This window comes from Lathamus discolor, chromosome 3 (genome assembly GCF_037157495.1).
Source record: "Lathamus discolor isolate bLatDis1 chromosome 3, bLatDis1.hap1, whole genome shotgun sequence".
In the NCBI taxonomy this organism is placed as follows: domain Eukaryota; kingdom Metazoa; phylum Chordata; class Aves; order Psittaciformes; family Psittacidae; genus Lathamus; species Lathamus discolor.
The window spans coordinates 152,477,817-152,490,908 of NC_088886.1; the positions used below are offsets into that span (position 1 = coordinate 152,477,817).

General features: G+C 42.9%; 1 protein-coding gene across 2 annotated transcripts in view; it reads left to right on the plus strand.

The window, feature by feature from the left end:
- INPP5A (inositol polyphosphate-5-phosphatase A) overlaps positions 1-13,092 on the plus strand; it is a 215,545-nt gene that overhangs the window by 179,039 nt on the left and 23,414 nt on the right. For both annotated transcript variants that reach the window (XM_065672509.1, XM_065672510.1), the window contains exon 12: positions 10,241-10,314. In XM_065672509.1, coding sequence (XP_065528581.1) covers positions 10,241-10,314 — 74 coding nt within the window. The remainder of the gene's footprint in view (positions 1-10,240; positions 10,315-13,092) is intronic.

Here is a 13,092-nt window from a genome sequence, read left to right on the forward strand (position 1 = left end):
GCTGTCCCTTCTCACAGCATGTCTGTTTTGTGGGGCATGTCTGTCTGCAGGCAGCACATCTTCAAAACACAGTTACTGTGAGATTGCTTGGTCTGGGTTTGGTCTGTTAAATTTACAAGGTAGATGAATCCTTTGGAAATATGGAACGTTTCTTTTACTGATGTTTTGCAGTTTGGGGGATATTTAATTCAAGGTAATAGCACTAATCCCAATTCCTGTTTCCATACTAATCCCATCCCGGTCCCAGATTTCCCTCTACATGTATGATTATCATAATTTTTTAACTTTTTCTAAACCCATCAAATATGTCATTTTTCTATTTTCCTAGTACACTTCTGAAGCAGAGCAAAGCTATTCTTGCTGCTGCCATTTCCCACATCCTGGTGGTATTTCCAATGAGTGTGGTTGCCTTTCCATACCCGAACGTGGTGTGGGAAGGCATAGGCAGAATCTCACTTAAGCACATTCCACTTCAAAATCAGCAGTCATTTCATTCATGCATCAAGAAGCAGGAAATCTTCCAGATCAAACATGGAAGGAAAAGATAAACGATATAATGAGCCATTGGAGATAATCTAATCTTCATGGTCTAGTTAAACACGCAGCACCATGATCACTAAAAACAAACTACCTATCTAAAAGGATAAATGTGTCTGTGCCGAATTCAACCCAAAAAATCCATCGCATCCTTCATCAACCGCCGGTCTTGTACCAGCCTGACAGAAATTTAATTCAAGCTGGCTCCTGAAAATAATTATTGTATTTTAAGAGTAGTAATCATTGGTCGGGACATGATTGAATGTGTCCATGCCTATTGACTTTTTCTATGATTTATAGCTTTGTTTAGTCGATATTCCCATCGAAATTGTATAATTAATTATAAGTGGAGCTGTCAGGTCTGCAGGATGGAGTGCCCTGATGAGTATTTGGGAAGATTAAATTTTCCTTAGCTGTACCAATGCAAGGCTTGGGAATTTTCACAGCACTCTGGCTGCTGGATAAAGATGTTTTCTGTGTGTTTAGCAACTGCTTTAGCTCAAAATCCATTGATTTTTCTGAGGGTATTTTTTTCTTTATCAGTGTGGTGTCCCTTCAGTAACATTGGAATGTGTACAGATGTGACAAGACCTGACAAATATTTATTATCAACAGGCTACTTTATCATTGTCCATACACAGTTGTTCCTTCTTTTTTACATTGTAATCAACAAAAAAAGAATCTTAAGATGTATTTATAAAAATGAGCATTTTTTTATGAAAAATGTGGTATAGATACAAATTATCTGTTCAACAGAAATTCGGTTTGAAATGTACCCAGTAATCTGTCAGGTCTAATTTTTCCAAACTAATCTGTGGCTTATCCAGATTTATCTGCAGCTTATTCCAAAGTTAGCTTAGCAATTTACCTGTATGTATTACCTCGAGGTGCAATGGCCATTCTATATCATTTTATTTCAGAAGGAAACACCCAGATTTATCCAGCTGAGTTGAGATAGTAAAAGGACAAAACAATTGTAGCAGTAATGTGAAACTGTCTTAATATTTAATTGGCATGTTCTGAATTGTACATCAAAGTTACAGTGCATCAGGTGGACCAGGGTGTAACTCCTGTAACTACAACAGAACTGTGGTGTCTGGATGCTACAAGGAGGGATATTACAGAGCAGCAATGAGAAAGGTCGGACAAGAGGAGGCACAACAAGTAGAGTTTCACCTTAGCATCAGACAGGTTCCAGTTTAAGTTAATAAAATCCCAGCCTGGTTTGTGTTGGAAGGGACCTTAAAGCTCACCCAGCTCCAACCCCTGCCACGGGCAGGGACCCCTTCCACTGGAGCAGCTTGCTCCAAGCCCCTGTGTCCAACCTGGCCTTGAGCACTGCCAGGGATGGGGCAGCCACAGCTGCTCTGGGCACCCTGTGCCAGCGCCTCAGCACCCTCACAGGGAAGAGCTTCTGCCTAAGAGCTCAGCTCAGTCTCCCGTCGGGCAGGTTCAAGCCATTCCCCTTGGCCTGTCCCTACAGGCCCTTGTCCCAAGCCCCTCTCCAGGTTCCCTGCAGCCCCTTTAGGCACTGGAGCTGCTCTCAGGTCTCCCCTTCAGGAGCCTTCTCTTCTCCAGGCTGCCCCAGCCCAGCTCTCTCAGCCTGGCTCCAGAGCAGAGCTGCTCCAGCCCTCGCAGCATCTCCATGGCCTCCTCTGGCCTCGCTCCAACAGCTCCAGGTCCCTCTTGTGCTGCTGCCCCAGAGCTGGAGCAGGGCTGCAGGGGGGTCTCCCCAGGGCTCAGCAGAGGGGCAGATTTCCCTCCCAGAGCTGCTGCTCATGCTTTGGGGGTGCACCCAGTACACAGGGGGTTCTGGGCTCAAGCGCTCACTGAAGCCAGGTCATGGGGAGCTTCTCCTCACCCAACACCCAAGTCCTCCTCCCCAGGGCTGCTCCATCCAGTCTCCCCCAGCCTGTAGTTGTTGCGTTTGGGTTAGAAAAAGCTGATCTCCTCTGATTTGGGGATTGGCTACAGCCAAGCTGTGCTGTGCACCATGATTGTGTCCTTCTGCTCCAGAGATGTGCCCGTGAATAGTGCGCAGAGAACATAGGAGGCTTCTCTGGTCTGAATTGGTTAGTCAGTTAAATAAATATATTGAAGTGTGTAAGAACTCATAATGACTACAGGGGAATTATTTAATTATCAGAAATAGTTTTATAATCTTTAACCGCAATCAGAAATGAGACGTGGTGCATGCGTTCCTGTCTTTCCTATCAACCGTTTTAACGACTCAGCCCAGATAGAAATTAACATGCTGTCCTTAAGATTTTGACCACAACTGTGTAATGAAAGTGATCTGTGAATTAATGGTTTTAGGAGTCGAGCCTCATGTTATTCCTGCTAAAATCACAATCTCCTTTGTCGCGGAGGTTCGTGGGAACTGGTGACTGATTACAAAGCTGAGCTGACGCTAGTTGTCCCTGTGTCCGCAGCAGGGACTGTCCCTGGGCAGCGCCAACCTCAGTGGCTAGCAGCCAGGAGAGGATGGACCAACGATGCCAGCCCACAACAGCTCCTGGGTGATTGATGGCTCAGAGGACACTGCTGTTATCACCAGCGTTAATACCAACACAGACTCGACATGGTTACTCAGGAAAGCTCAGATAGTCATGGAAGTGGTTCCACTTCTTAATTGTTATTACAATGGGGAAGAATAAGCCAAGAGCTTCACATTGCTGCCAGTGGTCCTTCAGCAGAGCTCTTGCTGTACCGAACAAATGGTAAACTTCTACAGCAAGCAAATTCTTATTCAATTTCTGTGTTTTGAACAGTGAACTCAGTCTTTGAGGATAGATTTCCTTTGCCTGGCTATTTAGTTTTAGCTGATATAGTATGAGGAGAAAACTATAATGTGCTGTAGAAATGGATTGTCAAGGTCTTGTTCTATGCCAAGTAATGATTTAAAGTGACCTGTTATCATGCTGATTAACTTAGGGGTGTTATTGCAAACAGTTCAGGCAAACATACTTTTAAATTATGAGTAATATATTTGTGGGCTTATTAATATTCCCAGGAAATCCTGAAATGATATGCAAATTGAACAGAAAGGTATAGTCCATGAGGCATCTTTATTAAGCTTTTTGTGAGAATATGTGTGCTCGTGAAGGTTAAAGATCTGGCATCACTGAAAATGTATTAATCAACAGACAAGATATAGCACAATGCACTCTTCCCAACGGCCTTGGCTCTGACCCTTTTAAAGATAATGGGAATACTGTCCACTAAGAACTAGATTATGACGATCAAGTGCATTTCATCAGGGTTTGACTTGAACCATGATCCCAGAGGTGAAAAGGCAGAGGTTTATCCACTGAGACAACCAGCCCCTGTCCAGATAAAATCTTGAATATGATGTATAAGGGCAAATTAGGATAGAGGAAGGAAATTGATTTCTTATGGCCATTGTTACCTAGGACTGGTCATAAGGAAATCCTGTGCATCCTGAAACTGCCTCTTTTATTTAAGGTGGTCATCTGAGATGCCTGATTTTTATAAAGTACTAGGAGGAAGATGGCTCTGTGCTCTAGTCCACGACTCAAAAACAGCATTCCCGTGTTTGGAATTGCATTTGCTTAAGTAAGTTCGTGGTTGGTTGATATGTCATTGGTTAAACTGCTAATGAGTAATGGAAGAGATAGGAAATATTATCACTAAATTGTTCTCACTGGCGAACACAGAGCAATTAGGAAAACCAAAATCTGAGCATGTGAAATACCTAAAACAGCTACAGCCTCCACTGGAAAAATGTTAGGGGGTACATAATGGGAGAAGGCTGACAGCACTGTTTTGTCTAAGTCTGTTCAGGTATTACAGGACCAACAGGCATCGTAAGGCAGTGAGTGTCTTTCAGAATGAGAACTACTGCAGTTCACTTCCTGAGAAGTGTTTGTGTTAGACCCTGGTGCTGGTCCAAGCCCTGAGCCTGGAGTGCATTCCTCAGCTGAGCACGTGCCCACTCAGGAGGGTCAGCACCACGCCACTGAACCTGCTGTCTTGGCACAGGGTCTGCACCGGGCAGGGTCTCTGGTCGTGGTCCTCACACTGTGCAGCTGCAGCCCTGCTCACAGTGGTTGTGAGGAGCCTGAGAAACGTGGGGAATCAGGCAAGGAGGCAGAGAAGGGAGCTCTAATGTGACAGAGCCAATAGCAGTCTCCAGTAATTACTCTGGTGATCAATAGACATCAAGGGAAAGCGTGGCTCCTTCCAGGCATTTTGAGCTACTTGAATATTTCCGTAACAGAAATATTATTTTTTAAAAGTATTTTTGAGAGCAGTTTTCTAAAAAAGTTGAAATACTTCTTAGAAAGTGTTCATGTCCTTTAAACCATGGGAATGTCTCTTGAAAAAGAGAGGTGTATTGTCAAAACAAGGACAAAACAGAGTTTTCTTGGGGAAGCTTCCACTGAAATCAAAGATTTTCTAAACTAATACAGGCACAAGGTGTCTTTGTGCTGACAGTCTTATACTGCCCATGCCTATTCTGATGCTAAGAAAACTATAGTTGGTACAGTTTCTCTGTGTGCCACATATCCACATTTATGGAGGAATTCATGATTTGACAACACTGCCATTCAGTATATATGGAAAAATTCTCAGAAATACAATAATATACAAGAGCAGTGTAGTATATTTATAGTCAGTAATTTTGGCTTTTTTTTTTTTTTCTGCGAAACTGGATTTTATGGCTTTGTTAAGATTCAAAATACACAGTACTGGATCATTTTACAAAGTCTTAGCTGAAGAAAACAGTAGCTTTCAAATAAGGCCGGGGCAGAGCTGTGTGCGACATCTTCATGGGTAAGTGGAGGGATCAGCATTTCCACAGACCTGCATTTGAAGTCAGCAGACTGCTGAATCAATTTCTAGATATTTTTCCTTAACTGGAGAGCTGGATGAAATCACTGTATGTCCCGAAGTCTCTTGGAAAAAATAATCGTGTGCTACCCCAGCCTGGCAGAGGAGGTTACAATGACCAATGCCCACATACTTTAATTCATTAAGGTCATTCCTTTGTGCTTATTTCCTCTTCTTGGTCTGAAACTTCATTTCCCTTTCACAGCTGTGAATTCTCTGGTGGGCCCTGGAGATGGATTTGATAAATGCTTCTAATATCACCTTCTGATCTACCAGTGCTCTGACTTTGGTCTGTAGGTCTTGATGAGTAATTGCTGTTGTTCTACTCCAATGACTGAATTAAGTTGCCCTGTTTAAAAGGGTTCATACATGTGTGATTTTAGCCGAGGTGGCCTGTTGCAGCACACCAGTGGACACTGACCTTTCAAGAGTGCCTCATTACTGAAAATGAAGCAAGCAAAATTCCCTTGATTGCTCCAGCTGGCTAAGCTCTGTTATAATCCTTTGATTATATATTTTAAGCTACATTTGATTATGTTGCTTACTGTCAAGCTACATAATTCTGAAATTTAGTATTCCAGATTACAATTATCTTTGCCCAAAGTGCCCACTGCCTCCCCACATAGAGCCCCATGAGCTATAGGGACAGTGACCTGCTGCCCATCCCTCCAGCCCTGCTCAGCCTTTTCTTACAGAGTGGGATCCAGGTTCTGCAGGCAGTGCCTGTGCAGGACCACATGCCCTGGTCTCATGCATTGCCCCCTTCTTCACCCTGGCACAGGAATGCACTTGTACATCATAGTGCTGGCAAGAAAAAGGGAGGCAAGTTGAAACTCTTCAGCAGCTTTGACAGCACAGTTATCTGGAAAAGCAAGTTTGGCAGTTCTCTTAGGAGGTGATGGGCACTGCAGCTGATGCAGGCAACAGCCCTAAATGCTTTCAGTTACATGCAAATCAAGTAGGGAATATCCCTTACTGCAGATGCAGTCATTCTTTAATTCTTTGCAGAGAACTTCGCTGATACCAAGCCAGTTCCCCTGCAGGTCAGTAGGAGCTTGAGTACACAAACTGACTGATGCATTTGGCTCATGAAGTTTGCTAAATGGAAATACAGAACTTCAGACTGCAAAATCCTGTCAGTAGATTTAACCTGCTTTTACAATTTATGTTCTGCCCCCTCAGTTTTTTCTCTCAGCCATAGGCCAGGGGATGCTGCTTGCCCATCCTGCATGGCTGCATTTCCCAAGGTGCATCCCCTTGCGTCTCATGGGTATCAGCCAGCTATAGGTGTACTACTCATACATATGAGTGGTATTTTCATGTGGAAGATATTAATCAAACGTTCACATTGGGCTGGTCACTGAGCATTTTAGAGCATGTATCTTGACATAACATCAGCAGCTCAATGCTTACAGCAGATAAAACATTGGTCCTGCATCATTCTTGCTATCGCTTGGGTATAAATACATTGGTGTAATTGAGTTGAGGGAAAAAACAGTCTTCTGAACTGCCTGTGACATACAGCTCTGGAATGAACTTCCAGCCACAGCATTTTCAAATCTGTGTAATTGCTCAAATTACCCCAGCACATCATGTAACGCCTTAAAGATTGGGTTCTTAAGGATGATCTTATAATGAGTGAATTAAATAGAACAATATATTGATTTTTAGGCACTGAACTTAATTTCTTTGTCATTTTTAAGGCATTTAGAGTGACAGACACACTGATGTTTGCTGTTAGAGCAGTGACATTATTCACAATGCTGTTTAGTGTACACTATGGAAATAAGTGAGCAGTTTGTGCTGAAAATGGCCATGGTTAGAGGATGGGGGGGTGTGTGTGTGTTTAAATACTATGTTATATGCTTTAAAAGGAAGATTCTGACTGCTCCTCAGTATCACCTGTCCTATAATAATTTTCATGCATTTTCTGCAGTGTCAAGGAGCTCATGTGCTTGTCATAAAGCCCATGTGCTTGTCATAAAGCAAGTACAGTCAGATGATGTCAGGTCTTGTTCCTTCTCTTACTAAGTTGCACTGAGGGAAAGTGATATTTATAACAGTGACAAGCCCTAGTGACCACCGTGGGTTCTCACCAGGAATCTAGCATTTTGAGAATACAAGCTTAAATGAGAGCCCAAGTGCTCTTAATGCAAAAAAAAAAAAAAAAAAGTGATAGTTAAAGCACGCTCTTCTACTGAAAAATGAACCAGAGTTTTCTCAAAAGTTCAAGTTCCCATCGTTTCTGCCCCGGTGTCTACAGTGCCACCAGGTAAATACAGGAAAGCTGTTCAGTGGCTTCACACTGCACAGACCTTGTCACTGCCCTTCCTAAGAGCCACAGATGTCTCTGCACAGTTTATGGGCATGTTTGAACAGGGGGTTACAGGTACTGTGACACAGTCACTTAACAGCTAGGAAAAAGAAATCATTTGTTAAAAGTGACTATTTAAAATAGAGCATGAAATAAGTCTTTGAAAATAATCCAGTGAAAATCTTTGTTTTACACGTGAGTTGAATTGTCTTCAATAGGCATTCCCTAAATACTTCTTTTAGTCACCTAGTTGGGCTTTGACATCCAGCCAGGTCATCCTGAGGTTTTGGCTTTGTCATTTCAGGGAAAAGATGTCCCTACACCTGGGGGAACTCAGGGAACTGATAGAGAGCAGGGCACACAATACAGCCTTGTTCCTGTTATCTGTCCTCTCTGCCACAGTGTCAGCAGCTCCTCTGCACAGCACAGGCACAAGTGAACGGGCCACTGCAGCTCATAAACACATCCTAAACTTCTTTGGATAATAATACACGTCTGAAGGCTTCATGCCCTAACCCCCGGCCTTCATTTAGTTTGCAAGTATCATCAGAGCAAGAGCAATCTGAACACATAAAATGTTAAAAGTGTGAATTGGTGTGAGAGGACAATGCATCTATTTACCACTGCCAGCCCTTGGAATGCCCATGAGTAATTTATACCATTGTGTTCTGTGGAGCATTGTTCTGTTATTCAGTCCTTGTGGTTTTCACACTCCAGCAATAGCCTTCTTTCTCCTGATGCTCCTGCTCTCCTGCTCTGATCTGTTTACTTGGCAACAGCAGGAAAAATGTATTTGCACTGTAGTAACAGACATACACTTCAAAGAAAAGTTTTAATGGGGAGGGCAGATCTTTTCCTGTGCTGGACTCATGCTGGACAGACAGTATCTTTAAGGTGCAGACATGTGGAGCAGGAAGGAGATGGTGAGGTTTGTTTTCATAGCCACTTTGTAAGTATGCATTGTGGCTACACATCTACTCCACATGCTTAAATATAGGATCACAGCTTAGAAACACTCAAGGTAAAACATTTTTTCCTGAAGTATGTTGAGATTGCCACATAAGGATAGTGGCTGTTCAACCCCAATATTTTTAGGATTGGGCATATTATTAGATACATACCGTAAGTTTCCACACAGGTGTTTATAAATGCTTATCCAAAAATCTGGAATACTGGGGCTTTTGATCAGATGTCAAAACATGCACAAATTGGCTGCAGTTATTTGTATTTTTTAATCTTTCCCTGTGCATCATCGCCGCATGTGGTGTGAGATGCACTAAAACAGGAAAGGCTGCCCATTACTTGGCATCCTGGTCTAAAAGTGCATGTGCGTAGCAACACAGCAGCTAGAAACTGGAGAAAGCTGGAGGCCTGGGAGAGGAGCTCCTGGGCAGTGCAGGTGCTCAGGTAGCTCCTTTTCACACAGATAATTAATGTGTACAAGTAGCTGCTAATTGCACATTTCAGGAATGATTTATGAGGCGGCAGAGGGGAAAGAGGGACACGATCCAATTTCTTTGGGAACCTCTGCCATTCATACAATGGTATCAGCACAGCTGTGAGATGGGACATGATTAATGAACAGTGGGCAAACACACCGCCGTCCTGCGGGATGCTGCTTGCATGACGCCTGTCAAAATAGAAAGTGGCACTGAGAGCAGCGACCAGCAGCAAACAGTGCAGAGTGTGAGCTTTGTGTCTTGTAACTCACTAATTCACTCAGATGTCAGACCTAACACCAGCCATGCCTCTGAAATAAGGTCGTTTATGTCCATCAGAACAATTATTGGTGTAATGCGAATGATTATCATTGACTTGTTATGACCAGGTTTGCGTTTATGCACAAACAATTGCAGGTATTTATTTTCTCTGTAGAGGGCCAGGGAAAAACAAATTAGGCAGTGAGTAGTGTTCATACAGGACATTCAATCTAGACTTACGAACATCTCTGTTAAATATCTGTCTCTAGTCCTCTGGCTTGACTGCTGCCTGGGAACACGTTTTGCACACTGTCATGCACCCCTTTTTCTGCTATCTGACATGCACCACCCAAAATAGGTGTGCAGAACCACTGCTTGTCTTTGCTTAGCAAGAGTGATGTGCACATCCCTGTGTTTATTGTACCTTCTTATCTGAGCTAAAGATAATATGAAGTAATATGATACTTTGTCCTGGCATTTCTGGGGGCTGATTAGCATATCAGTTTGCTGTGCTTCTGTAATGCTGCTCTGCTTTATCTTTGAAAAGATTGCTAACAAAATTCAAAAGTTCACCCATCTTGAAATAGTAAGTGCACATATAGGTCACTGCTGTGAAGAACCGGCGTTCCGTGTTTCACTGGGGAGGAAAGGAACATTCTGGTCACTTTTCTCAACAAACTGTTTAAGTATCAAAATACTACTGTTTTGGAGTATGGTTTTGGAACTATTTTATGAGGGATACACCTCAAGCTGTGTAACCAAAGTCTCTGTTTTTATATAATGTAGTATTTTTAGATTGCTTCAGTTCAACATTATTTATTTCTATCTCTTATAGCTTTTAGAGTTTGATAGAGAGCTGTCAGTCTTTAAAGACAGATTGTATGAACTGGACATCTCATTTCCTCCCAGGTAAGATTCATTTATAATCCATTTCTTTAACTAGCTAAAACGCAATTGTTGCTAGCGCGGTAGGTAAAGTGTGAGTGTTCCCATGCGCACTGTAGCAATGATAATGCTCTTCATTCCTTTCATAAACTTTTGGCCTTCTCACACACCCCCATCGCAGTGCAGTCGTGTGCCGATGGTGTGCTGCAGCTCCTCGTTCAGGTGATGCTGTCCTTTAGAGCTGCTCATATATCAGGTGTGACGTGATTGTGTGCTGAGAGATGTGCAGCTGCTTTGAAGCACTGGACCCAGATAACCTGTTAGCGCATTTTATTGCAACCATAAAGGCAGTCGTAACCTTAAGTTGTTGAAAAGTGACTGACAGCAGTGGTGCTCTGTGGGAAAAGATTGGGGGTGGGGGCTGTTAAGATCCCAGTACTGTTCCTCAAGAGGGTCCAAGAGGAGTATTAGGAAAGAGGATGGGAACTTGGATGCTGCTTTTCAATTTCAGTAAGCATGGTATATAACTATTAATTTGGCATTTTAGTACACATGCATGATTTTAATCAGCTGTCTCCCTTCCATGAGTTTTAGCATGAGTAGATAAGCATTGCTGACATACAAACCCAAGGCTTTTGCGAATGCTGGTCCTGGTTGGAAGAAATCTATGGAAAATTTGGTAGTTTTAAACATGTGTGGCCTCCTTTCCCAGAATGAAGAAGTCAGATCTCACAGTTGCTTTCAAGGGAAGGAAATACTGCAATTGCAAAGAAGTTTAAAGTCCCAGAAATCATAGATAAAAACATACATTTTATATACTTTCTTACTTAAATATTGCTGTTTTGTTCTTTATGGATGGGTAGAAAAGTATGATGTTTTGGCGTGCACTAAGAAAAAATTTGGGAAGCTTGCCTTTTCATTATCATAATCTCATTATTTCTCAGCAGCCAGCTGCGATACTGATTATATTGATCCCTTGGGACAATGGAAGTATGCATGGAGAGGTTACCGCTGCTCGGAATTGTTCCTATTGATTGAGTTCAGTAGCAGAGGTCCAGCAGTCTGTATGGTTCTGAGTGTATTTTGTGAGCTGTGTACCTGGTCAGGGTAAAAGGAGGTGAGGGGAAACAGATAGGAGTTTTTTTACCAGAAATACTCTTCTACTTGATCTCACCAACTTTAGTGCTTTCAGCCAGAACGAGGTTTGGCAAAACCACGTTGCTGCATGGATGGGTTGCAGATGCTCCAGACGTTTTTGGCAATATAGTTTGGTGTCATTCCGCTCTCAGGCAAAGATCAGGCATTTGCTGCAAGTTGTGTTTGTATCAAGCCTTTACTTTTGATCTGTCTGAAATGATGTGAACATCTGGTCAAAGTATAAACACTTGAAAAAATTATTTTCACTGATACGTCCAAGCCTCAGCAGAGATTTCTGTTACCATTTTAGTGGCTGAGTTTGTTGCAAATTGCAGCTACAGTGGCTACACCCCAGGATTTCCTCACAGCTACCAAGGGCAGTGCCCTGTGAGGCTGTGGGCAAATAATAAGTGAGCTTTCTTCTCCTTTACATCCCGTTGGAGCAAGTAGTGATGAGAGACCTCCACGAATGAAACAGAGGTGGAACAAAAGCTGGAACTTTTGTACAGGAGCCGCCCAGTAGCTGCTGATGTTGCAGTAAAACCAGCAGCGAGCTTTGGGGGAATGGATGGGGAGGACCATATGAACAGGAGCAAGAGGAGGTAAATTAAATATTTGTCAACTGCATTGGTATGCTCTGCTGCCTCAGTATCTGAATACTTTGGCACAGAGCATTAACATCCAGGTGATGTATTTCAATACCATTGACATTTAAGCTACTGTATGCCATATAGGTCTGTTGTTGTCTAGAACACAAATATTAAATGAAGTGCTGCACAGTAGATGAACCCCTGGTAAAAACACAAGACCAGATGAAAATGTTCTATTCCACGAATCCTGATGGATGAAACACAGATTTTGACTTTTTATAATTTATGTAGTGAATGAAATGAAAGAAATACCCTATATTAAGAGCTAAGTATCGTCTCCCCTCCTCTGCCCACATGCCTGCAGACTTGGCTAGGAAACCACAGCAGCAGCTTTCTGGGGCCATAGTGCTGTCATCAAAGAGGGCAGTCACCAACTTCTGGTGGCAACTTTTCCCCTTCTGTCTCAATTTTATTACTTGTTTTTGTTTGCTTGCAAAACTGAAGCCAGATCTAGCTTATATCCTTGTTTTCTTTTGTACACACCTCCAATATTAGAGATTAAGTATTACATTAAGTACAGCTTTGGCTTGCAGAGTTAAGGCAACTGAGCCCTAGCTGTCATTGACCAGCATTACAGGATGTGATGGACTCAGGTCCTGCATTCAGCCCCCAGAGCCAGGGGCCATCACACACCCACTCAGTGTGATGCCTGCTGTGGGCATGTGAGGATGGCTCTGCAGGAGCAGCACCCTGTCTCCAGACCTGAGATACCCCTACCTCAGAGCAGCTGAGATAGCCGCTGATAATCCTGCCCAGGGAAGCAGCCAGCGGTCACATTACTCTTGCTGCTGTTGTTTTCCAAGTAAGATGAAAACCCAAGATGCTGGCCACTTCTTGCCATCAAAGATCCCATAACATTTTTGCAAGAACATAAATGTCGAGACAGATGTTCTGGCCAAAGTCCTAGTAATTGGATTCCACCTCTCCAAATGCACTGATACTTTAGCTGATTTGGTGGTATTCTTCACTTCCTGCCCAAACCACTGCACAGCATGCTGGTGCCATGCTGGTTGCT